General features: G+C 51.7%; 1 protein-coding gene across 2 annotated transcripts in view; it reads left to right on the top strand.

The window, feature by feature from the left end:
- The window catches only part of LSAMP (limbic system associated membrane protein), a 316167-nt gene extending 289644 nt beyond the window's left edge, over positions 1-26523 (top strand). The window contains exons 7-8 of one of the 2 annotated variants that reach the window (XM_052794298.1): positions 469-504; positions 18922-26523. In XM_052794298.1, the coding sequence (XP_052650258.1) occupies positions 469-504; positions 18922-19019 (134 nt within the window). In that variant the 3' untranslated portion in view covers positions 19020-26523. The remainder of the gene's footprint in view (positions 1-468; positions 505-18921) is intronic. The other variant, XM_052794300.1, reaches the window with a different exon arrangement.
- Positions 26524-27713: the final 1190 nt, after the last annotated feature.

Raw genomic sequence — 27713 nt, 5'->3', positions numbered from 1 at the left:
CTCAGGGGACCTGTCACTGGCAAGAAATCCATTGTGAAGGAGGTTCTGGGGAGGCAGCAACTACCCATGGAGGACTTCCACAACTCACCTCTCTGCCAGCACTAGCTTCCAGCCAGAGGTGTAGCTAAGAGGAGCTGTAGTGTGACGACACGAGTGGTCTTGAAAGTCAGAGGGGAGATACGGCCCATCAACTCCAATTACCTTCACTGCAGGTGCTTAATCCCTCTTGCTGTGTGGATATTATTTGTTTAGTTTTTCAAATGACTTCTCTCTGACTCCCAGTCCCAGGGGATGTTGATACGTATTAGGTGTGTTACTAGCAAAATGCTCTGTATATGAAACCTACTCTAGTTCGTCTAATTTGGGGATGGACAGCTCCATCAGGTTTGTATCTGCTGCTTGCTTGGTGTGAAAAGTGGCTTGTCCTTTTCTCCTGCATGTTGCTTATTGTTTTTTTTCCCCCCTTAGAACGAGTTTTACCCACACTCCCCAATCCTTTTCCAGGTCAGTATATGTTTTATGTTGAAGTAGCTCTTTAGCCGGGTCATTCTCCATCATCTTGACAAATGTTCAGAGCTAGGGATGGGCAAAACAGCTCAGAAACGCAGGAAAATAAGGGCTTTCCCTTCTTGTCTACATGCCATTTGGTCTCTTCTGCTCACCTTCCTCATCCTTCCCCTTCCTCCCCGCCTTTTCAAAAAGCCAATCAAGTAAAGAGCAACAACCTTTAGCCATGACATTGTGTCCTCACCCAGGTCTGGACAGTCTTCAGTGAGGTTCAAGTTGTCTGCAGACCTACTCCTAATATATATTCCTGTCCTAAGCTGTCTTTGCCCACACATTCAGATTTGGATCAAAAGCATAAGCAGACCTAAAATTTTGCAGAGCTGGTGGAAGGGACAAGTGAGAAGCTAAAAATTAAATTTCTGCCAGGAGGTTTTTTTCACTCTAGTTGTGCAGACTATCCACGGTGAAACACTTTGTTTTCTCATTCCTCTGTCACACATCCCCAAGTGTGCCAGTCACGTAGTGCTGCATTTGAGGCAGAGAGCACGAAAAGAGGCACATGGTGAGGTGTTACGGTCTGCTTTATTCCAAGGGAAGAAGGTAGGAAGGCAAAACAGGGTCTGAGTATTTTTCCTGTCTCCGTGCTGCCCAAGCATGCCTCGGGTCCAGGCAGCATGGCCCCAACATCCACGTGAGACTTGGGGCTTGGATGCGACCTTGAGATTCTGAAAAAGTGCAGAGACTGGCCACTTCCAGAAAGCAGGCTACAGCATTTGAAACGAAATCAACGATAAGGCAGCCAGCCCCCGTATTCACTTAAAAAAATCTTGGCCTAGAGCTTCTTAGTATCTTTGTTTTACCGCCCTATGATGAAGATGCACTCAACTCATGGGATGTTCAGAGGCCTAAATAGTTAATGTCTGCGCAGAGCTTTGGGGTAGAGAGTTATTAAGGACCCATGTTGTTTTGCAGAAGAGTACCTGCCCAAGTAAAGCACCTGCAGGTACTCCCATGAAAAGAACAATAAATGCTGGGTGTTACACCAGCTCCATTTAACTACTGTGCCGTTTTCAAATCAAGCTCTGCTCTTGGCAACTTATTCAGGCTCAGGATGTAGTCACAATTGCCTATTTAAAAGGCAAATCCACAAATACAATTAAAGAAAAGTACCTACAAAAAAGGGGGGGGAGAAATCAAGCTACCATTAAAATTAAATCCCAGAGAGTGATTTGTAAATAACATTCAAGGAGCTGAGAAAAGGAGTAAAGTAGGCCATTGGGAACCTAGTGTGGAAAAATAAATCCAATTAAACACCATTATCGTATGTATTGCAAATGAAACTTGTGCTTGGATATGAAATTAAAGTTGCTGAGGCTGTTTGGGTTGTGAGGTTTTGGGTGTTCTTTTTTTAAGCAGAATTTTCAATGACAAATATTTTTGTCTGATGGAAAACCCAGGGCTCTTTCTTTTTATGATTATTTTTATTATATATCCTTAAATTCCACAGGCAGGCAGTGTTAATTTTTTTCATAGCCAGCCCTGTTTACAGCTGGTTTTGAATTAGTAGCCCATTAAGCTAAATGATAAAGCAAAAACTGCAAGTGAGCAAGGCCAGGATTTCCATACCGAATACCCCCCTAATCAACGTGCCAAGGCCATCCTGCACAGCTTCAGTCAATCCATTAAAACACTTCCCCCTCTGTCTTTGAAGTAGCTATTTTTTTCTTTTTACTGCTTCCCAGTCTCCTGAGATCATCTCGAAGGACGTCCTGGTGTGACATCACTTCTGTGAGGAGTCTCCAGGAATTTGTGGTGCCAAATGCTGGGATATCTCTAGTGACCCAGGACACGCAAAGAGGATTTTGCAGAGGGGGAAAGCAGAGTTTAAATACTCTGGACCTGATCTGTTTTCTGAAAGCCCCTACCAGCTTCTCCAGTGTGGGCGTTCAGCACAGATATTGGCGCTTATCTCAACATTTGCTTTTACTTTGCTGTTCACCTTCAAAGAAACCTTAGGCATAAAACTTTCTTGTTAGACCTTTTTCTCCCTATGAGTTGATGTTCTGAGATGCAGTCCTCAGCTCTCAAATAAGCCTCTCCTTAATGACCAGAATCACAGCCTCCTCCCTCTTTCTCCCTCAATCTCCATTTCTCTTAAGCCTCTGTAACACTTCCCTGCCCCGTGGCGTTTTGAGCATTAATTTAAAAGGAAGGTGTTTTGAGATGAAGAGCACTGTAGTCATGCTAAGCATTGCTATCATTAGCTAGCTGCTGTGGAAACGTCTTGCTTTCAGACAGGCTGGAGACTCAGAAGCAGCCCATTCAGCTAAACACATGGGACTTAAATTCGATGAGGCAGTCTCTCAAAGGCTGGTGGAACCCAGCTGATTCAGCTCGTAACTGAATTGTCCTTGGTAAATTTTCCAGCCCTCCTGATTTTGCAGCCGGGCACTCAAAAAGCCCTGAAATGTCTTCTGGGATGATGCCACATCATCGCGTCTTCCTGTCTGCATTGTAACGTCGTGTTATAATGGGATGACACAAGGCCTGGCTGTCACAAAGGGGGCCTTACTGCATCATCAGGAGGCTTTTCAAGAGGGTTTTTCTTCTGGAAAAGGAGAATTTGCTCATTCCACACCACACCTGCCAATGACAGGGATCACAGTTGAACCTCAAAGGGGTCTGTCACAATTATGGCACTAGCTCCATCTCTGTCCTCCATTGTCCCTTGTCCTCAGCCCTTTGAACATAAGACTCCCTCCCCCGTGATTAGCACCTAGTGTCCACGTCAGAACGGCTTAGCCAGACCCAGACCGATGGGCTTCAAAACCCGCGAGTCTTCCTCACGGGAGTTTTGTGATGAGGGCTTACCACAGACTAACCGGGGGCTTTCTCAGCGTGGTTAGCTTGAATGCCCTGGGACCTCTGCAAGGGGCATGCTGTGTTTCCCAGAAAGCAGCGCATCCAGAACTGCCCGCGGGGCATCAAGCATGCTGGTCTTTGGGGCCCGATCAGACGAAGTCATGGCCTTCAACAGGGTGACAAAATATTTATAGCAAGAGTGTGTTAGTAATTAGGGGAGGGGAGGGAAAAGGAGAATGAGCAGTCCTGTCTTTCTGCCAAAACGCGCACTGATCGGAGAATGACCCTGTATGGCTGTAGATCGTAGCTAGTCTCCATTTAGCTGTAGCCCGTGTAGCCTGTACTGTCACTAATGCCTTCATCAGGTGGGTGGGAGCTGGGGGAAGGGAGAAAAGAGATGTTCATTTGGGTCTGATGACCAGAGTGGAAAACAGAGAACATCTTTCTTTCCAATACCCCCTTTGTCCTCTTCCCTCCCTGTGGAGGTCCTAGCTGTGGAGAAGAGAGTTCATCTGTTGCAGTGGTCACCCCCACCCACCCCGCTCCCCTTTTGCTTTCTCTAGTGCGTGGCCCCATCAGTTCTGCTGAGCGGGCAGCTCTCGTGTCAGTGGGGTCTGCTTTGGCCAAAGGATGAACATCTGACTGTTTTGGAGCTAAGGAGAGAAGCATGGGGGAATACTTCAGAGAGTACAGACTGTAAAGGGTTAACACGTTATGGGGGTTTGCTGACTAGGCAGTGGTGTGGGAACAGTCCACAGAAACCAGCCCTCCCAGTATGGTGTGGCCAGCTAAAGAACCCGTCCATCTCTGGAGTCCTCTTCACTGAGGCCAGAGGGTGCTTGTTTCTCAGCTGGGCTCCAAGAAGGGGTCAGCGAAAACCCAAACCTTTGCAACAAACAAATTGGCAGAGCTTGTCCTATCGCAATCCTGACGTAGAAACTACCAGCAGAGATAATTAATGGCCACAGGGACCAAGTGCAGGAGGGCACGTTTGGAGCCATGTGCAAGGTATTTCCATAAATTCTCAGGCATTCAGGGGCCATAGTTCAGCTGTACTGGTCACCCCGCAGGCATGTTTGCCTGACTACTTGGAGCATGCCTCTCTTCTCTGAAAGTTGGCTGAGCCCCGGGCATCGGCACCTGATAACGCCCGTGACCCCGGGTGGGAAGCACAACTCACGGCCCTCCTTGCTTCCCGCTGGTGGTATCCAGCCAGATTTTCCAAAGAGCTCAATCTCCGTTTGGTAAGTGCAGAAGGAGGCGGCTCTGCAGGGTGGATGTTCAGGCAGGCCAAGCTTCTCTTGCTGCTCGGGGTCAACCCTGCCAGGTCTGCAGGCACTGAAGGCTGGGACTGTAGTGGGTGCCAAGCCTGCGGAGGTTTCAGGCCAAGGGAAGAGGAAGGACAAGGCAGGGTGAAGGCAGAAGACCACCATCATATTAATTGTTTCTTGCTATTTCATAGGTACCGCGCAAGGGATGGCATTGTATCTTATTTTGACCGTGTGGTTTAAAGTGAAAAAAATCAAAGTCAGAGGTGATGATAGTGTCTTCCAAAAGCGGCAGCAGGGATGCAGGCAGAAACAGCATCTTAGGGAAAAGAGAAATGCCGAGAATTACTTGTTACTACAGCTACTAACATTGCTTGGTGGGTTTTTCTGAATAGCAAAAGACAGTTTCTGTTTGTGGAGATTGCTTTAAAAAAATTTAAAACCCAGTCTGCTTCTTCCTCCAAAAAAAGTGTAAAGAAAAGAAAGCAGCTTTCTTAAAGAAAAAAGAGAGGGACGGGGGGAAGAGAGAGAAATGGCTTTATTGCTTCATCTCTTTCTGTACTTTTTGTTCATTAATTTTAATTTAGATTGATTTATTCCAGAATGAGCCCTGGGTTGCATATATTTGCATAACCCTCTCCAGTAGCAATGCTGTGGAGAATCCAGTGAGTGAGGAAGAGCAGCAGCAGAGGGTAGGAACTGAGACTGGAAGTCCCAGAAAGATATTCCTCTGAGCTGGGCCCTTGCGCTGGGATAGGGAAGGCAATTCAATGTCTGTTTAGTCACAGGCGTGGCTTTGCATGCATCCAGAACAGCCCTGCAAAACAGAGGTCGGGACACAGCAGTCAGGTGGGAGAGTGGAGGTTGGGTGAAATCAGTGGGGGAAAAAACACAAAACTGCACTGCAGAGATTAGAAACAAACCCATGAAAGAGCAACTGCCGTGGAAAATCAGTTGTCCGGTAGGGACGCTGATAGTGTCAGCAGTGTAGCGTGGACAGATTACCCTGCAGAGCAGAGCTCGAGCAGGCTATAACCCTCCTGAGACAGATCTCCTCAGCCCAGAGGATACTCGTAGCCTGATACCATCTGTATGTTAGACGAGTTTCTGAAGCCATCAGCCGAACCTTCCTCCTCAGAGACGATGAAGGCAACTTATACCCACTGCACAGCAGGTGTACCTAAATCCTTGCTCTCTCCCTCTCGCTCTCCTTACTTCCCGTGTTGAGCTGCCAGCCGGGCTGACTGGGACCAAAGTGTGGAGGGCAGCAAGGAGGAGGATAAAGAACGGCCACTTTTGTCTTGATTTAATCCTTATGCGCGCACAAAAATTCCTCCCACCCCTGAGCGAAAATGACCAAAGAGTAATTCCCAACTTCATCCTCCTCCTCCCCCTTCCATTTCCAGTGTAAACCACTCAAGAATTTGCCTAACAACTTGGCCTCCCCTCTGGTTATTGTCCCAAGTGAACAGTCTCTCCATTCACTAACCTGTGACGGTAAGTCGGTTTGGGAAGCGGCAGGTTTATCTTCCCAGCTCAGGCACTGCACCGGGCCCGCTTGTGAACCGGTTGCCATTCAGTGTCTGCTCTGCTGTTGATAAAGCACATTACACATGGCTGGGCTTGCATGATTAATACAGCTGTCTAAGCGCTCTCTCTAAAAACAAAAACAACCGGGAGAAGGGAGGTGCGGGATTTGGGAGGGAGGGGGTGCACAGGGAAAAAACCCAACCATTCCAAAGAAAGCAGGCTTGCGGAAAAAGCAGAGTGCTCCTGGCAGGACTTCCCTCCTGTGGGCGAGCAGGGCTGTCAGCAGAGCTGCCCTGCAAAAGGCAGAGGCCTAGTGGCAAGGTGAGCAAAGGAAAAATGCGCTTGGCCCTTCCCTACCGTTGCTTGCATGTCCCTCTGCAATCTGGGGAGCGGATGCATGGACAGGAGCAAGGGGTCAGGCCGTGGAGAAGGATGTGCCGTGACCAGCATAGCTTCAGTGAGGTCCGGTCAGGCAGCCTCTACGGTAGGTGTTACAGATACACACCCACACTGATGGACAAGTACAGTCCTGAGCCAGATCACTTTATGCAGCCTATGCGCACACCCCGTGCTCGGAGGGACATCCCGCAGTCACTGAGCAATTTCCAGGCACCCTAGAACATCTAAAGGAGGAGTAGCTGCAGGCATCTTTTCCATTGCCCCAACTCATCCAGCTGAAGGCCACCTCAGCTGCCTGTGTAAGCTGTATTAACTTTCTCTTTTTAATTACTGATCTAGGAATGGGCTGTGGGAAGCCACTATGGCTTTCCGCTCTGGCTTTTCCTGTGCCTGGAGCAGGCATTCAAGGCATCCTTGCACTGTTAGGGCGCTAAGGAGACCAGGAGTCTCACTCTGGAATTGCACACGCCTACACGCATCCATACTTTGATGAGAACTACAGGTGACACAAAGTAATATTTACTTAGACCACACACTTCAGAGACATACACCAGTCTGTGGGCCCAGCTCCACTCCCGTGAAATCTCTAATTGACTGAAATGCTGAAAAGCGCACTATAGCGTTCCTATGATACGGGTCCCATACTTCTCGCTGTTCACAAGCAGCCCTTGACGAAGGCTAGCTGAAACCTCCTCCTGGCTCGTTCCACTCCTGGGCAAGGAGGGATGGGGACAAGGGTTGGTGTCCGCTAAGCTCGCTGCAAGGGGAGTCCCTGGAGAGGAGTGGTGGCCCTAAGAAAACCTCAGGGACAGGCGGGGGGGCACCGTGCTGCAGGTAGTAGAGGGGAGGGATGAGAAGGGCAGAGGCAGCGATACAACTGGATTTCAGTACCAGAGCAACCTCAAGCATGCTGGTCACGTTCCACCCCGATTTAGTTCTCCTTCTGCTCCGGTCTCATTTCCAGTCACCCCTCGGTGTGTCCTTCCCTCTTCATTTCTGCTCACAGGCACTCAAATCTTTCTCGTGCCAAATATCCAGCAAAGCTCGTGGAAAACCATAGGAGGGATGAAGTGGGTAAACAGACAGACATAAAGCTGATGAAAATATTAATTTTTCAAGAGGTTCCAGAGCCTCCGATTAGCAAACCTGCTGCCTAGGGCTGTATGTGCTCTGGGTGAGGGGGGCTATGCTGTTTGTTCCCTACTGAGACACCAGACTGTGTGCTGGCATCACCTTTGGTCTGCTGTGCGGTACACAAGTGCTTGAGAGGTGAGCAGGGGAGGGATTGCTGTATCCTAGGAAAGTGAAAAGCGGAAAAAGCTCAGATCTTCCCTGTGATGGACCCTGCAAAAGTCTGTGCTATGTGTTGTTTGGTTGTTTTGCTTGTAGGAGGAGAGTCTTCAATGAATGGTTTGAAGACAAAGCAGTTTTAAGTCACTGATTTTGTATCAGAAGTTTGCCAAGTGCTTTTTTAAAAAAAAAATCTCCTCCAGTTGCTAGGGGAATGGAAAGGGGGGGAGAACTATTTTTCAGCTGTGAGGAAAACTTGGAACTTTTTGATATCTACCAGACAGATCTGGTGATGGAAGATCTGTGTGTAACCTTGCAATGTAGGTGGTCTTCTAGGCACCACCAGCCTCACTGGTCAGGGTTAACAGTTCAGTGCTAGACGAAAAGTACTGTAAACCAGCTCCAGGATAGATGGCATAAGCAGCCAGCTCTTGAACACAACGACCTTCTCAGAAAGACACTGAGAAATACAATTTCAGGGATGTTCTTTAGGCCTCAGGGAAGGATGGGTGCGCTGCATTACAGAATGAATCTTCACTAAGACGTGAGGTGTGATAGATGAGTACTTAGTACACCATGAATGAGCTCCAAAACATGGGGAAGAACTGTTCAGTGCTAAAAAAGCATGAGCAAATTCTGAAATACATTAAACCGTGCGCTAAGATTGATAGACACCAGAGACATTTCCTTAATCTTGTTGGAGAGTTGCTGGAGGGCATCCTCCCTAGTTTACACAGTGGTACTTCCACCTCTAGAAAAGCCAGCCTATTGCCACTGCAGTCACAGTCAAGTTTTAATTACAGGAGCAGAACTTGTAGTGAGAATGGGGTATGAGCAGGTAATGAACAAAACAGTTTCAACATTAAGAACAGGGAGTGAAAAATCGCGTCTTCTTCTCAAAGGGGAGGTGGGGGGGACGACAGGAAAGTAGTAAGAAAAAAGCCCCAAATGAACCCTAGTAAGTAGAAGCTGGTAATCCCTAAAGCCTTAGACTAGAGTGCAAAGCCCTGGAAGAAAGAAATTAATAACTTTCAAAGTATGACCTTGAAAATGGAATTAACAGTATTCCTCCCTTTTAAGCCTTCATGATAATAAAGATTTCATCTTCTGAAGCCCTGGCAAGAGAGTCAACAGACTAGAAAAATTACTTCCTGCAGAGGAGCTGGCAAGTGTAAAACCTAAGACCCCTCCAGGCCCCAGGGAGTGAGATGACAGAGAGAGACCCATATGGTGCACATCCCCTTCCCCTTGCACCTTCTCCTTTAGAGGTTTCTTTTTCATTCCTCCCTCATTTTTGGTCCTCTTTGCTCAAGAAGCAGGACTCCAGTCTTCACTATAAGTAGAGTCAGCCTGTCAACAGCATGGAGCCCAGAGCCCATGGGGGCTGATGGTCCTCTTGCACCAGGTTTTACCTCGTGTTCTTTGCAGGATCCCAGGGGCAGATTCCCGAAAGCAAATAAGGATCCTGTAGCGTTCTGATGCCCTTTGAAACTTCTGTGTGGGCTCTCCTCCATCAGCACTGCAGATATGTCAAGCCCTGGAGTCTTGTTAACGTAAATAAGAGAAATACTGGCACCTGCTGTCTCGTTTCCTATCTCCATTTCGGTTTACTCAGGTGATGGGACCCCGGACCCAGTAGAATATTCTAGATTGGCGAATGTGGGTGTGAAACATGTAGACGGGTGGGTGATTTTTCCCCTCTGGGTATGGACCAGGAATGCATCTGCTTTCTGCTTGCATCTCAGATGACCCTTTTTTGAGATCTGCGTTGGGAGTGTTGAAAGTCGTACGTTCAATTTCTGCCGGCGGTGATCATGTTGCTTACAACATTTGGAGGCATGCCTCTGTGCAACCAAGCGGACTTGTGGCTTTGCTTTTAAGTCTGGCCTCGTTTGCCGGTTCAGCACGGGTTACATGTCATGGCACAGCCTCTATCCCCCTCTCTTATGGGCCCCTTAAGGGGTGCTCTTGGTGTAACGAAAGGGAGCTGGAGGGAGTGAGGGGGCAGAAGGGGGATTATCTGCTTGGAGGAAGTAGAATGGGCTAGAAACTTTACCACCACCACCCCGCAACCTCTGCTTCTTGCTACCATAGTGGGGAAATGTCTTGCTTTTGATGGGGATGAGCCTCCAGCGGGCCAGATCTGCCCCCCCCCCCAAGGCAGTTTTACCAAGGATACTGCTGCGTGGTGGTTGCGGACCGGCGGGGATCAGATTCTGTGCCCCATAACCGTGGTCCTGTGGGACCGTCTGAGGCAGAAGTGGGTCCGAGCACCCAGAGCTGGCACCCTTCTTTAGCGTGGTCCCGCGGGGGCTTTGCTGTGCGGGACCCCAGGGTTTCCCCGCAGGTGTTCGTAGCCATTAACGCTGGGTGGTAAGTGCCAGCCAGCGCACTCCCCAGCCCGGGGGGGTGCGAGGCGGGCCGGGTGGGCGCCCGGAGTCTCGTTTTTCCTTGGCTTTCGGCTGCCACCTCGCGGGGAAGCGGCGATTTGGCGTCATCGGCGGCACCGCATCCCTCCCTCGACTGTTCGGGGGGATCCCCGCTTTTTCCTGCTCTGGTTCTGACCCGGGTGGGTACTGGCTCTTTGCCTTTGCGTTCCCGGTGCTGACTCCCTCCTCCCATAAACACCGTCCTTCCCCTGTACCTGCCCCTCTCCCACCATCCCTGCTTCCCTATGCCTGATCTGGGTTTAATTTCCTCTCTTCATCTCCCCTTCTCCCAGGACCTGGTCTCGTTACCTATCCAGCCTGCATGCTCACATCAGCTCCTACATTTCCGCATCCTCACCCTGGCTGACATCTCCTCCTCTTGCCCTCTTCAGTGTCCTGAGCCGATCGTGCCCGTATTGCCGTTTCAGTTGAAGACCTTCCCTGTGCTGTAGCCCTGCGTTGGTACAAGTGTAAGGCTCATCGTATCGCCTCGGTCCGTATTACCCCCTTCTTATATCCCTCATCACGGCCGCCTTTTCCTATGCCTCTGACCTGATACAATCTTCCTCCCATATTTATCACCTCCTCATGCAGCCCCCAACCCCAAATGGACGCTATAGGCTTTGAGGGGCCAACGACAGCCATGAGGCAGGGCACATACAGGGCTACTGAGGAGCCTTCAGATCTTGGCCCCTGCTGCCAAGGCTCTGTGTTGCAGTGCCTTATAGCACTATTAAATTCAAGGCTTGAAGGCAGGGAGAAGAAGGGCCCTTTTATTCATCCCACAAAGGTCAGACCTCAGAAGTCCGCTCCCTTCTCGGTGATTTCTGCAGCTAGCCTTGTCTCTGGAGGTTGAGCCTGTGCTGCGGGGGATGCACTGCTGGAGTCTCAGTTGCTTAGGCCTCGGGGGGCATCATACCAAGCCCTCCCACATCTAAACTGTGCTCCCTTCGGCCGCCTGGGTAGCATCCGCTGAGGGCTCAGTAATAGCTGTGCCCCACGTTTGGTGGGGAGACTTGCAGCTCTGCGATTCAGGGCACCAGTCTCTTGACAGTGGGTAGCTTCTTTCTTAACAGTTTCCTTGATGAAAAGCTCATCTCTCTCTTTCCTAGGGAGATCTGAACACACCCCAGCTAATTCTTCCCACACTGAGCAGTTTCCTTAGCCTGGCTCTCCTGTAGGCAGCAGAGGAGACTGCAGAGCAAGGAGTGACTGAGACAGTTTTAATCTAGGCAGTTCAGGTGGCAATTAGTAACGGGCAGTGCGCCAGCTTTTCTGTTAATGCCAAGGTCCTAAAGTCACAGGAGGACATAACACCCAAATTTATTGTGTGGCCATAATATCACTGCTGGCAGCTGACTGCCGCTGCGCCCCTTAAAAGTCGAGGGAGGTTGTGGATATGGAAGTCTGCAGGCAGTCCAGAAGTGACTGGACAAGTTCGTGGAAGAAAAAAATGACTCTGTTAAGGAGTGCAGCTTCCACTGGCTCAGGGTGACTCTGAAGCACCTGAGGCAGGCCAGTATGATGCCATGCTGGCCACGTGCTCCCGGCTGGCCTCCACCCGGCACCTGCAGGGAACAGGGCTGAAGGTTGGACAAGACCCTTGGACTGACCCAGGAGAGCTGGTCTTTTCTTGTGGTGTGCTCCTCTTGGAGGCAGGCTGGTTTTGAGGAAGAGAGCAGTTCTTGCCTTTGCAATCTTGCTGTGGTTTGCCGTGAACGTAAGCAGCACCCTGCTTTTCCCCTCTCCCTCCACCATCTCACCCAAGCTCCCCTCCCGCTTCTTGCCATGTCTTTTCCTACACCCTTGACAGGAGTAGGAGCAGTTCATGAGCCACGACACACGTGCACACACACAAAAAAGCATTACAGCTATATGATGCAAATTCAAACTAGCATACATACCCATGTCCCCTATAGTGAAACCTGGGCTAGCCTAGCTTGCAGCCCTCTGGAGAGGAGCAAGTGCAGCAAGCCCAGCTGTGCTGTGCCAGTTTTGGGGGAGCAGGGGGGCTAAAACCTGTGAGAGGCCAAAGCACTGACCCACTGAGGCGGTCCCAGGAAAGTCACTCAAGATGTGTAAAGTCTGTGGGGACACCCTCCCCAAGAGTATTGAAGGCAGGTAGTTTTGTGTAGCTATTTACCTTTTTCTGAAAGACCAAATCTCTGCATTGTCACAAGGCTCCGAGCCAAAGCATCAGAGCAGAAAAATGTTCTGAGGGACAGTCACTGGCTTTCTTCTTTTTACGTTTAAAATAAACACTTTTTTTCCTCCTCAAGCCTTGCTCTCAGACACAGCAGAAGTATTTTGGCTGCTGCTCTTTCCCTTAAAAAAAAAAAAAAATACAATCAGCCCAAGGCAAACACCCAGCATGGGATCATTCCACCTGCCCTGTTGATGCTTGTAAAGCGCTACACAACCAGGGCCTTATCATGGGAAAGGTCAGGCAGCCTTAGCAGTAGCAGGTGCCGCTGGCTCTGCGTATGAGGCTGGTAAAGCTCTCGCAGCACGCTGCACGTGGGAGCATGCAGCAACTCTTCCGCTTCATGCTGCGTGGAAGGGTTTGCCCGCAGGAGGGTGAGGCAGCGGGTGAAATGGCTGAAGAAGTCCCACGCTGAAGGGCCTCGCCGCCCCTTCCGCATCCCCACTTGAAAGTGTGGAGATGTTCTCCGTCAGGAAAAGACCCCTGGAGCCTCTCCGTGCGGGGCTGGTGCCCGGGCGCGTTACACACGGGTGGGCAGGAGCGGCGAGGTTACGGTGGCACGGCTCTGGTTTTTCCCGTGGTTAAATTTAAGGACACAGCTAGGGTTACCCTGTGTTGGGAAGAGGGTCCCAGGTCCCCTCCAGCCCCGAGAGGGCTACAGCTCTCTAAATCTCGGCCAAGTGCCGTGACACCGATGCAGATTGCCCAGGCTGAATGGGTGGCACGGACAAACCCTCGGAAACACGGAGCGCAGTGTCCCGTGAGGCTGTTGCAGCATGGTTAGGCACTGGGTATCTAAATGTCTCGCGATTTGGAGCAAGGAAGAGAAGTGCCGTTGTTTTGCCATTGCCAGTTTTCAGTCTGTTCCTTCTTAATTTGATTGATGTGATCTGACTCGGTCAGCCGTCCGGGGTCTGGGGTCCCTTAAGGGTTTATTTGCGAAATGCTGCCAGATATTCATATTAACTCATCATCATCATCGGAAACCCAATTTCCTTCCCTGGCTGCGGTGGCAGAAAAAACCCCTTTGAAGCTATCGCGTGGCCACGAACGTCGCGGTGCTGCCGAACCGCGGGGGAACGACCAGCCCGGGAGACGAGCTCGCAGACCACATTCCCAGAGCACACCCTGAAGGTTACGAAAGTGGGAGGAAAGCAGGGAAAGCGCCACAAAGCCCCCACACAGAAACCCCCCGTGTGTCCTCGTGTGTGTCCCCCCCCCGAAACGCTCTTCTCGGCTTCCAGCACCAAGGGAGCGCTTTGGGTGGCCGAGCCGGGATCGCAGGCCCAGGGGCGGTGACCTGAGTCCGTGCCCAGGCCCAGGCGGGCAGGGGGACACGGGGGGGGTCTTGTGGGGGGGTCTTGGCGGGGTGTGTGGGGGGGGTCTCTCTCCGCGGGGGGCGGCGGCGGCCGCCAGAGGGCGGCGGAGACCGCGGCCTGGCGGGCCGGGTGTTGCAGGTGCGTGACGTGTGCGGGCGGGGTTATGGCGGGCCGGCGCTGAGGCGAGGCGCTGCGGCGGGTCGGGAGCGCGCTGGGTCCCGCCGCCGCCTCTTCCCGCCTTTCCCGCTGAGGCGCGCAGGGCCCGTGGGCGCAGGGCGGCGGCGGCGGCGTGCGGGGAGTGGGGCGGGGACGCGTAACGGGCACCGGGTTTCGGCGGCAGAGGTGGGAGTCTTGGCGGGGCAGATCGATAGATGCCTTCCAGGTTGAGCGGGAGCTGGCGCGACCCTCTCCCAGGTCCTTCGTCACGCCAGGCCTTGTGCGTCCTCCCGTATACCTAGGTACTGCAGAAGCTCATCCCTTTACCACACCATACCATACCACGCCACGCCATACCACACCACACCAGACCACGCCATACCATACCACACCACGCTCATGCCACACCACACCACACAATACCACGCCATACCAGACCATGCCGTACCACACCATACCAGACCACACCATACCATACCACACCACGCCATACCAATACCACACCACACCATACCACACCACACCAGACCACGCCATACCATACACCACACCAGACCACGCCATACCATACCACACCACGCCATACCAATACCACACCACACCATACCACACCACACCAGACCACGCCATACCATACCACACCACGCCATACCAATACCACACCAGACCACGCCATACCATACCACGCCATACCAATACCACACCACGCCATACCAATACCACACCACACCATACCAGACCACGCCATACCATACCACACCACATCATACCAATACCACACCACACCACGCCATACCACACCAGACCATACCACACCACACCATACCAATACCACACCACACCATACCACACCACACCAGACCACGCCATACCATACCACACCACGCCATACCAATACCACACCACACCACGCCATACCACACCAGACCACGCCATACCATACCACACCACGCCATACCAATACCACACCACACCACGCCATACCACACCAGACCACGCCATACCATACCACACCACGCCATACCAATACCACACCGCACCACACCACACCAGACCACGCCATACCATACCACACCACGCCATACCACACCATACCATACCACACCACGCCATACCAATACCACACCACGCTCATGCCACACCACACCAGACCACGCCATACCATACCACACCACGCCATACCACACCATACCATACAACACCACGCCATACCAATACCACACCACACCATACCACACGACACCACGCTCATGCCACACCACACCACACCAGACCACGCCATACCATACCACACCACGCCATACCACACCATACCATACCACACCACGCCATACCAATACCACACCACACCATACCAGACCACGCCATACCATACCACACCACATCATACCAATACCACACCACACCACGCCATACCACACCAGACCATACCACACCACACCATACCAATACCACACCACACCATACCACACCACACCAGACCACGCCATACCATACCACACCACGCCATACCAATACCACACCACACCACGCCATACCACACCAGACCACGCCATACCATACCACACCACGCCATACCAATACCACACCACACCACGCCATACCACACCAGACCACGCCATACCATACCACACCACGCCATACCAATACCACACCGCACCACACCACACCAGACCACGCCATACCATACCACACCACGCCATACCACACCATACCATACCACACCACGCCATACCAATACCACACCACGCTCATGCCACACCACACCAGACCACGCCATACCATACCACACCACGCCATACCACACCATACCATACAACACCACGCCATACCAATACCACACCACACCATACCACACGACACCACGCTCATGCCACACCACACCACACCAGACCACGCCATACCATACCACACCACGCCATACCACACCATACCATACCACACCACGCCATACCAATACCACACCACACCACACCAGACCACGCCATACCATACCACACCACACCACACCATACCACACCATACCATACCACACCACACCATACCACACCACACCAGACCACGCCATACCATACCACACCACGTCATATCAATACCACACCACACCACGCCATACCATACCACACCACGCCATACCACACCATACCATACCACACCACACCATACCAATACCACACCACACCACACCAGACCACGCCATACCATACCACACCACGCCATACCACACCACACCACACCATACCAATACCACACCACACCATACCACACCACACCAGACCACGCCATACCATACCACACCACGTCATACCAATACCACACCAGACCACGCCATACCATACCACACCACGCCATACCACACCATACCATACCACACCACACCATACCAATACCACACCACACCAGACCACGCCATACCATACCACACCACGTCATACCAATACCACACCACACCACGCCATACCACACCAGACCACGCCATACCATACCACACCACGCCATACCACACCACACCATACCAATACCACACCACACCAGACCACGCCATACCATACCACACCACGCCATACCAATACCATACCACACCACTCCATACCACACCAGACCACGCCATACCATACCACACCACGCCATACCAATACCACACCGCACCACACCAGACCACACCACACCAGACCACGCCATACCATACCACACCACGCCATACCACACCATACCATACCACACCACGCCATACCAATACCACACCAGACCACACCAGACCACGCCATACCACACCATACCATACAACACCACGCCATACCAATACCACACCACACCATACCACACGACACCACGCTCATGCCACACCACACCATACCACACCACACCATACGACACCACACCTCTATTCCCCCATGCCCCGCCAAGCACACAAACCCTGAGCCGTGCACTTACACGTATTAAGGCAGCAGCACCCAGCCAAGGCCGAACACAGCCCTGCGTCAGCTGCGCATCGCGTGCCTCCGTAGGTACCTGTGCCTTTGCTCTGCTGGCATGTGCACCCTAGAAGAGTGGCAAGGAGGGGTGGATGGTTGCCACGTACGTATGTGTGACGTACGTGTATGTGTTAGACAAATAGTATTTTAGCCAAACAGTAAAAATGTGATGGCTGGAAACTTTTTGTGGGCAACACACCCTGCCTGGTGTGTTCTTGATTATTTGCTGGGCCGGAGGAGTCATGTTTTGGGACTTCTTCACTGCCAATATAGGATGGAAATGGTCCCAAACAGCCTCCCCCCAATTATTTGACCGTGAAAGATGTTTTCTCTGAAACATAGGTCAGGTAAGTATAGTAGCTGAAATTGAACTCGTGCCCGAGCTCAGAGGGGGAAATAAGTTCCTGTCACCCAAACAAGGAGTGAAAAACCAATATTGTAGGATTTGTGTGACAAGCCACAGAAGGCGAGCAGGGACTAACTGAAAAAAAGAAGCCATAGATGGAATATAAATTTTCCACACAATTCAGCACATACTTACTTAATAATGAAAGAATAGAATTGGGGCACAAACAGCTGATCTAGTAAGTGATGGGCTACATTAGGAAGAAATCACACAAATGAAAGTGCTACAGAATTTCAGGGGCTCTGGGGACATCCGTGGATTTGCTGCCTTTTAGTCACCAGCTAGAGTTTAATAGCGACTGTGCTGCTGAGCGAGCCTGTGGCACCCGTGCTCCACCCAGCAGAGAGCGGCTCTTTGCCTGGTAAACTGCAGGGTTTTTTTGGCTCCCCCCGCCGTTAGAAAAATAGCTCTTCTTGGTAGTAAGCATGTCTTCTTCCACCCACCGCAGCATCAGTCCCAACGTATAGACTCATCTCCATCTCCACGCTTCAGCATCTTCCTGCACCCCTTCTGTGTAAAACACTACATATATGTGTACCTATACATATATGTGTACATATAAATGTACATATAGGCGTACACCTGTGTGCACATATACATGATGAGCACGCATTTACAAAACCACCTCCCTGCCCCATGATAAAGCAAAGGCTGCCAAGGCTTGGTATTGCAGGATGAATTTAAAATAGCATTGCTGCCTTTAAAGCCATCCAGAAACGGGAACCCATAAATGAGAGGATGAATGAGAAGATGTCAGGAGTGTTAGCACTTAATATTCCTGGAGCGAGGCTGCACTATTTGTTGCTGCGGCAGAGCACTCCCACCCCCGACAGACCCCCCCCGTGCATGCACACACACACACGCAAGTTCGTTTCCCACCCTTACGAAAAAAAATCAACCTCCCTGGCACACCCTGCACCCTTACCCCATAGGTGCCGTGCCGCAAGGCCATAAACACAACAGCGAAGCCTTCCTCCACCCCGATTAAGAAATAAATAATTGCGGCGCAGCCCCTGGGAGGGGAGGCATCCGCTGGTCGGGCCCATGTTTTATTGATCGGACCGCTGTGATGAATCAGCCCCTGCGGAGCCGGTGTCTGGCTGCAGACAGGCACTGGCCACCGCGCAGAATTACAACGAGCCCTGGCATCCCAGGGCCAGCGCCGGGAAGGTGGCAGAGTGGGGAGATGTGGGGCTGGGGGGGGTACGCCGTGCGAAGGTGTGAGCCGTGCCCCCGCTCCAGGCATCCAGCCGGAGGCACGGCGAGGGATGGGATGGAGTCGGCAGCCAGGGCCGAGCCTTCCCGCTTGCTCCAGGCCCTGTTTCTCCAGCCTGGGTGTTGCTTAGGGCGAGCCGCACGCCGATGGAGCATTGGGCAGGAGGGGAGGATGATGAGGAGCTGGCGGGCAGGAGCCTGGACGGAGGCACACCCGAGTGGGAAGGCGGCTGTGCCCTGCAGCCCCGGTTCCCTGCGGCAGGAGCAGCCCCGGAGCGAAGCGCCGTGTTCCTGTGTTACCCCCGTCTCGCTCAGCCGTGTGTAATCTTGTCCTCTTTTCTCTCCCTTCTCGCACCCTGCAGGACCCGGCACAGGGAGAGTAGACAACGGCTCCATGAGTTTGGCCGTCCCACTGTGGCTGCTGGCAGCATCCCTGCTCTGCCTACTCAGCAAATGTTAATACAAATCAGAATTAAAAATAATAATAATAATAATAATAATAATAATTAAAAAAAAACCCAACACGACGACAACAACAACAACACACAAAACAAAATGCGTTATACAGGAGACAGAGCGAAGAGAGGGGAGAGAGAAAAAAGGGGGGGGGAGAGAGAGAGGACTGTTTCTTTCACAACTTTTGTGTGTTCAGGAGCGAAGAGGGGGGAGAGGAAAAATTACAGCAAAGACGACTCAGCAACATTTAATCCGAAACCTGACAAGCCGGCTGTCAAGTCACCGACTGTCTAGGAGGCAAAACGAAGTGAGGGAGAGAATGGGGCACCAGCAAGGACTGTGTCGCCGGAGGATGCTGCAATGTAAACAATCCAACAAAACCCACAAAGCCAATCGAACAGGAGATCCCTTTTCTTTTCTCTCCTCCTTCCTCTTTTCCATACTCCCTCACCTTCCTTCCTTCCTTCCTTCCTCCTCTTCCTTTCTTTTGCGGAAAGAGGTCTTTGCTTCAGTGTCTATAGCCACTTTACTTTTTGGATGCCCTGGGTCATTTTTGTGAGCCGATGCTCAGCCAGTTCATATTTTTGAAAACAACAACAAAAAAAAAAAAAGCAAAAAAAAGCCACAAACCAGAGCAAGCCACCTGAAGCTCTCTGCACACTGGTGTCCTGTGAAGAACCCCTTCCTCTCTTCACTTCATCCTGCGCTCCTGCGCACCCAGCCCTTGCTAAACACCTTCTTTCCTGTCCCCTCCTTCATGCAACATCATGCAAGCTGGCCTGAACTAAAGCTGTGTCAACTCTACTGAAAACATACTTTCCTTTTCTTTTCTTTTAATCCTCTTCCTCTCCCCCCCTCAATTCGACCAGGTATCTTTCTCCCGTGTATGCCTGTGTGCGTGCATGCATGTGTGTATGTGTGACTCTTGCTCCGTCTTCTCTCTCTTTCTCTTGCTCTCTGGAAGCATGCAAAAGGAACAGTCCATGTGTACATATGCTCATCCTGCTGTAGATAATGTCCTGCCTTGTAAGTGTGAGACAAGATGCTGAGAGATCACTCAGGCAGAGAAGAGGGGTGAGGAGAGGGGAGCGGCTGCAACACAGGTTCCGTGGTGTCCCCTCTCCGGCGTCCTCACTGGCTTTTTGACTCCTGGCCACCTTGCTTGCAAGAGTCAGTCTGCACCCTTGCTTAGCCTTTTCTTCTCTCCCACCTGCAACCTGTCTGGCTCTCAGCCTTCAAGTACCAGCATAGCAGCCCCTGCTACACGTTAGTGCTTGCACACGTGCATGGGGGTGTGCGCACGTGTGCATTTGTCCAAATAAGCAGAAGAAACCAGGACTGGCCTGCAGCGCTACAGAGTGCGGCTGCCCACTCCTCCTGGGGAGAGGAGGCTGGGCCGGTGGGATGTGAGTGATGAGACCTTGGACATCACCGAGCAGCCATTCCTGTAGGTATAGTGTGTGCGTAGGAGCGATGCCTCAACGTGAAAAACCACAATCTGGTCATTCCTAACCATTTTGGTAGTCATGCAAAAATAGAGCCAATACCCTTTTTTGTTGTTGTTCTTTCTGTCCTCCCTGTTATAAAAGGAAATGTGTGCTGTGTAAGGGTGAGTGTGTGTGTGTGTGTGTGTATTGTACACCACTGCTACTACAAAGCTCACTTTGCAAATTCCACATTTGAAACAAATTAGGTCAGAAAATGTCCGGGATCTGCGAATGTAAGAAAAAAACCAAATGTCGGGTCCAAAATTCTGGGCTTATAAAGAAGGAGCTTAAGTGGTGCAGCAAAGAAGTAGGCAGCACAATTCCCCTTGTGCTTCTCTTTTCTCATCTGAAGGGTGCTGGTCTTGCTGCAGGGGGCTATCGCTTGCCATCACCCTTCCCATGGCAGAATCACATGCAGAGATGCCAACAGGAGATGCTCTAGTGGCTCCCGAGTGAGGAGAAAGAGAGGGAGAGAATAGGCTGTCAGAAACAGGGTTAAGAAAATGCTGGGTGGTGGCTGGAACTCACCATGCCAGCAACAGGTCTGCTGCAGGAGCCGGAGCCAGCAGTGGGAGAGGGGAAGCCAACAGTCGTACGCTCCAGTGCCTGCAGTGTGTGTGTATGGACAGGAGCACTGGGGAGAAGACTCCTGTGTTTCCTGGCCAGTCACGAGCCCAAGCATCCACGGCAGCAAAGAAGACAAAACACAGGGTTTATCAAGTAGCCACTGGGTCTTTTAGTGGGAGGGATGTGCAGGGAGGAACTTGAGTTAGCCCACACAAGTTGAGTGACCGTTCCACACCCGTACAGTGTTTTACAGGCACCATTGAGCTGTCAAGCACCAGCAAGCTTGCTTTTCTGTCTTTGCCCTGTGAATTGGAGCAGTAGCAGCAAGCTTGGCAGCCACGCTCGCATGCTCTTGAAGGCAAGGGGGAAACAGCTTGGGCTTGCAGCCCTGCGGCGTGCGGGAGGGGATACCCACCGGGCGGTCCCCCGCCGGGAAGGAAAGTGGGAATTGCCGTCTGTGAGCCTGTCCCCATCTTTGCAGAGCTGGGGCACGCTCCGCCAAGGCCTCTCCCTGCCGCTCAGCGCGGTGCTTTCACCTCGCACTGCGGCACTGCCAGCCCCTGCCTCCTCTCTGCTGAGCTCAGCTGTTTCGGGCAGCAGCAGGCAGGCAATTAAGCAGGCAGGCAAGGGCTCTTCACAGGCAGCCAGAATGAGCGAGGAAATATTAGAGAGAGAGGCAAGAGGCTGAAGTTCGGGTGATGGCAGACTTGCTGTAGAACTGCTGTGGATTTGGAGGGTGGTAAATTACGCTCCCCCTGCTCCTCCAGGTCCCAAAGCCATACGTGGGGGTGTTTGTGCCTTGGTGCAAGAGGGCAGAGCTGGGCAACTGGTGCCTGAAATCCGCCCAAGGCATTCAGGGACAGGTCCCCCCTTCCGAGATAGGGCGGTCTTTGAAGGGACTTGTGCATCTCCTTTGGAGACTGCTGTGCTGCGGCCCAGGAAAAAAAATGCCCTGTATCCTTCAGAGCATTCAGACACCCCAGTCCTCGTGCCTACCTCTCCGGAGGGTTGTGTCATTCGGTGTCTTAGTTACAACTCCAGATTTCCTGCTGCAACGGGGCTCCTCATCCCCTGGTACAGCCGTGAGCTGATGCTGGTCCCAGGAGCCGGGGCTTGGAGCTGCACGGTCTCCAGCACACTGGCATGAGGGAAAACGCTGCATCACCGGCATTTCTCATTCTCAGGGCTGTACCTACGCCTGCGTTTATTGTCGCAGGCTTGTTGCGAGAAGGTGGGCAGCCTGCAGTGACTTGCCGGCACAGGCTGTTCCTAAGGGCTGGGTCAAGCCCACCGTTTTTTTCTTTAGTTTGAGGCTTCTCTTTGATGTCAACCTGGTTGCTGTTGTAAGGTCTGTCGTGCGTGTTGTCCTCTGCATGTGTTTTTGTCGCTGTGGGGTCACTCCTAGGCACTGGTTTCGCACACATCAGAGCCCTATGGTGTGGTGGTGGTCACGAGTCCCGGCACCTCGTTGTCTCACATCTTTCTTGGTTTGAAGTTTTGAGGGGATATTTTTGTAGATGTCAAGGCACAGAGGCTTATGTTTAAAGGGAAATATACTACTAAAAACAGGACACCCGTTTTTTGAAGCCATCTGCCTATTAGCTAGACAAAACAGCCACAACCCCGGCGCTGGGATCTGGTCTTGCCTGCAGGACCTGGGCAGATCCGTGCCTCCGTTGCGTGGCTGTGAAACAGGGTTAAAGCCAGTTATTTGCAGACCTGTCTGAGAAAAGCCACAAATACCAAGTATGCCTGTTATCTGCAGCAGTGCTGGGAGCCCCACTCCTGTCAATGATGTCTGTTCCTAGCAGGGCTGGGGGAGTTGTGGGTAGGCTGGAGCTTGATTTACTCCGAGAAGCTGATCCTGCAAGCTGCTGTGTGCGTCACGGGATGCTGTGAACATCCCCCTGTTTCCTCCTGAACTTGAGCAGGGATCGCTCAAAGCATCTGTCGAGAGGAGAGCCTGGATGAACATAGGAAACACAGGCAAAGTCAAACAATTTTCTCCATTCTCTTTCACCCCTCTGCCCTTTGACAGAGAAGTTGCAAAGGGTTTTCTCATGTCTCAGGCCCTTTTCTCTGAAGCTGTTTCTCCTCCTCGCCTCTACTCTGTGTTCATGTTGCTATCTTCCCCATCCCCTCCTGAAAAGCTGCGCTCTTGCTTCCTGCTGCCTCTCAGCTGGTTGGGGACTGGGAGAGATGGGAGTTTGGAATGGGACACCAGTTCCTTGAGCTTGTCAGTGTAATTGTGTTTGATTGATGGAGATTTAACAGTTAGTGTTATAAAAAGAAACAAGCAAAATGGAAAAAAAAAAAGAAAAAGAAAAAAAATTGTATTTCTTCTACTGGTTTGTAAATATTACAAGAGTTACATGAGATGTCTGGTAATGTCCAAGCAGAGGAACAAAGACTTAGATTTAATATATGGCCCCATACTTGCTAGCAGATTTCTAACCCTTTTCAGATGACCGAGAGGAGGGGTGAAGGCAAGTCTTTCTGAAAGGAACTGGACAGGGGAAATGCAGCCACCCCGAGCCACATGAACTCCATGCATGACTGTAGCATGTTGCTTGGAGCGTGTGTCTGGTCAGATGGAAAATGAAGCAGACGCCTGTCTCTGAACGGCTGGGAAGGGCGACGTGGGACGCTCCAGCCGACACCTGTATCTTGGCAGTTGTGTTCATTTTTGTTTGTTTGCAGCCCCGCAGCTTGCGGGTATGTTGCTCAGTGATGCAGCCCCCTCCTCCCCCCTTCCCGCTTTCTTCACCAGTGAAGTTGTGTCGCCCCATGCTAGCACCAAGTGCATGTTAACGTGCCATTCATGAAGATTTCATTGGTGACATGCATTGTGTCGAGAGTTAGTCTTTGTCTGCACACCTTTCTCACGCCACTGACTGTTCACCGCTTGGGCAGATCTCTCGTGTACTGCTGCTTGCCCCACTTTTGGTCAAAGTATAGCCAAGCCCCACCAGCTCTTCTTAGCTCCAGGTGCATCCAGATCATGCCCCCAAGCCACCTGTCTGAGCAACCCCATTTTGAAAGTCCAAGCTCACAGCATGGATAAAGTCGCCGTCAATAGCCACATGGTCTCCAGGCTGAGTGGAAGCTGCACATCTGGAAGGAATTTGGGGGAGTAAACAGCGCGTCCTGATGATTAAAGAGCATTTGGGGAAGAGGATCTGGGAAGTTAGAGGAGCTACTTTTTAGAGTCCTTCACAGCCTCCTCACCAGGTGATGTTTCAGCTCAATCTTTGTGCAGTGCTCTACCACTTCGCCCCTCTCTGATGAGGGAATCTATGGGCACAGGGAAACAGCTCTTCTCCTCCCAACCCCTCTCGCACCTCTGCTTCCTCTCCTCCAAGCACACTGACCCGCAGCCCAGATCATCATGGTGCTTGATGTGATGTAGCAACTGACACCAAGGATGGCTAACCAAGACAGTCCTACGGAGGAGATGCTGGGGGAGGTGGGGGGTGAGCAGTTCTCTCTCTCTCCCCCCGGTGGTGCACAATCTTACTGCTTCTCTGACTTGAGTACACAAAACTTCTTGAGTTAGGGATGCCAGGAGCAAACTGTCCCATGGAAGGAGCAGAACCTTAGGCAGGGAAATGATGGAGAAACTGGATGGTCATTGCCAAGATGTGATGCCGGTGGAAATGGGTAGGGATGAGTGCTGTCCATCATCCATGCGCAGAACTCCCAGGTTCACCAGTGAGGAGACTGTGGCCTCTCAATGCTAGTCTTAGAGCGGCTTCATTTCCAGTGGGATGCCCAGAAGACACTTTTTTTTTTTTTAACAACTGCATGACTCCTGCTGACTAAGAGCTGTGTCACACCATTAAAACCTCTTTCTCTTTTCCTTCTTGTAACTTGCTAGAACAATGTTCAGGCAGCTCCTACAGTCCCCCAAATTTTGCTTAATGGTTGGCTCCTATTAAGGCAATATGTGGTGTTTGCTTGTTGATTCACTCGCTGTAACAGGAAAGCCGACATCAGCTTGGTGAGGATATGTTGGTATGATCCTCTGTATCTCTGTGTCTTGGAGCGATGTGTGTGAGGCAAGGAGACCAGCCAAGGCAGGGCTTGGGAAAAGAGGAGCAGCTCTCCTAATGAGCCCAGACAAGTGGCAAGCAAAGGGTCCTTCACTTGTTGCAGGCTCAGGTTAGCTGGTGCCACAGTGACTCAGCCTGCCCTGCAAACCTTGTAGAAGTGCCCAGAGAGCGGAGGAGGAAGGGGCAGTGCAAGTCAGGAGGACATGACTGCAGCACGGGTGGTCGGGCTGCACGCATGGCAGGGCTCCTTGGGCAGCACAGAGATCACATCCGAGAAGGGCCGTTCCCAGGCAGGGCAGGACCTTCCTTCCCTGCCCGTGCTCCCGGTGCATCAGGCACTCGCCCCCCGGGGCGTGCACACCACGCTGCGACGGGTTTCCCTGAGCCATGCGGTGTGAGACCGTGGTAGATCCGGCCGTGCCCTGGGAACAGGCGTGTGGATGTTTCCGTACATAACATACGGGCCACAGATGGAGACAAGGAGCAAGACCGCCTAGGAGCCAGCCAGTGGGGAGAATACCTCCCAGGTGAGGCTGTCCTTCTCCGAAATGATGACATTTGCTCCCCATTTCGGCCACGCACAGGCACACGCGCGCACCCCTGCAACCTCTACCGCACACATGCTAGAGCAGTCCTCATGGCTACCATACAGGCGCTCTCCTTTCCCACGCCGTCCATCACACACACAGCCAGACACGCGCTCCTCCACTTGCTCCCGGCGATGGCTCTGTCCGCCCACACTGCTACGTGGTGACCTCCCGAGGAAACCAGGAGAAAGCACGCGTGTGTCTGCGCCTGCGCGTGCGGGAGCACACGCGTGTGCCAGGAAAGGGAGGAGAGGGGCAAAGAGCAGGAACCTGCCTCTGCGGTGCCACTGTCACCTCCCAAAGTCTTTCAGCTTTCCCAGCTGGAGCCAAGTTTCATCCTCTAGACCTTGAGAATGAAGGCCAGTCCCTTCTTCTTGCTACACGGTGGGGTGGTTAGAACTCTCCTCATTAACAGTGTTATATACATATAAATATATATATATATCTATATCTTTATATATATTTTTCCCCAGCACTGTAGACATGAGCTGAAATTCTCTTTAACGAAACGAGAAAACGGCCATTTTATTTTTTGCCATTGGTTTGTTTTTGGAACTAGCTCTGTGAAAGAAAATTTTAAAAGCGCAAGTGTGTGTGTAAAAGAACCGATCAAAGAAACAAAACAACCCAACAAATGAATGAACAAAACCCAGTAATGGAAAAAAAAAAAAAAGAAGCTTTTTATTTTTTCTTTTCTCAATGTATTTAACTTCTGTTATCTCGTTTCTGTTTCTTTACATGTATGAATGCTCTGCTCTTCTGTGATCTTAAAAAAATACAAAAAAATACAAAAATTAAATAAACGTGAAAAGGAAGTAATGTTGCTTTATTTCCCCTCCCTTCCTTGCATACCTGGGCTTGTCTCCTCTCTGATCGTGTCTAGTGATGACTTCCCATCCCAGCCAGGGGATGTGGGGCAAGGTGGTCCAGGGCTGCAAGCAGGGCAGGGGCAAGTGGCTTGGGGCTGAGGGTGCCGGCTCCCCCCAGCAGACTGGGCCCTGGGGTGCAGTGCCTGGGGGCGAAGGGAGCGGGCTGGCTGTAAATAGGCATGAAATGGGACTGCCATGAGGAGAGGAGAGGAGTGGAGGCTGCCCGCAACTGGGTGGTGTGGGCGAAACTGCAGTGCCAAGTCCTGAAGCCAGTGCTTGCCTTCCGCTCTTGCAAATAATCACATTTTTTTTTAAAGTAAATAGCGTAAGTGCGTGTGTGTGCAGGTACAGGTCGGGATCAGGGTTGCAGTCCCAGGAAGGGAAGAGCAAGGAAGCAGATGGAAGGGATGGGCTGAGGCTGAGCAGCACAGGCGAGCACGAGAGAGGAGCACCAAAAGACGGAGCACGATGGTGGAGAAGGACGAGGAGGCCAGTAAGAAAGGAGGCAGAAGATGCTGGCCAAGAAAACAGAGCAGGACACAGCACTGGAGAGGCCAGGTCTTATGTTAAGGAGGGAGAGGGGAGCCAGGGGAATGGAGAGGGCCTGGGGCTTGGAGCGAGGGCAGCCAGGACAAGGGGGAGAGGGGCAGGAGTCGCGTACCATGGGCACAAGCAGGCATGAAAAGTATAGGTTAGAAGAAAGAGAGCAGAAGGGAAGGGGCAGCAGAGTAGCCAGGGCAAATTTATAAGAAGACACAGCCAAAGGGGCGAGGGAACCAAGAAGCAGGATCCAGGGAGTCTGCTGAAAGGAGAGAGCAGCACCTGGGATATCTCAGCATGGTAAGTATGAGGGATGGAGAGCCCAGGACATCTACAGCCAAATCACTCCAATGGCGGGATCTGTCCAACACATAAATGCTACCTGGATGTCAAGCCTTGCAGCACCTGCCTTGTCTAATATAATATAATATAATATAATATAATATAATATAATACAGGGAGAATCTGTATTTCCTGGCGGGCCCTGGGGACACAGCTAAATGTGCTACTGCCAAGGCAGTGGTCCGGCTGGGATCCAGGCCCCGGCTGTGCGGCAGGGCTAGGGCAGCCCAGGGGAAACGGAGCAGCGTGTGCCT

Source organism: Harpia harpyja, chromosome 8 (genome assembly GCF_026419915.1).
Source record: "Harpia harpyja isolate bHarHar1 chromosome 8, bHarHar1 primary haplotype, whole genome shotgun sequence".
NCBI classification, from domain to species: Eukaryota; Metazoa; Chordata; class Aves; order Accipitriformes; family Accipitridae; genus Harpia; species Harpia harpyja.
The sequence above is the reverse complement of the archived record's forward strand: the minus strand, read 5'-3'. Positions and strand labels throughout refer to the sequence as shown.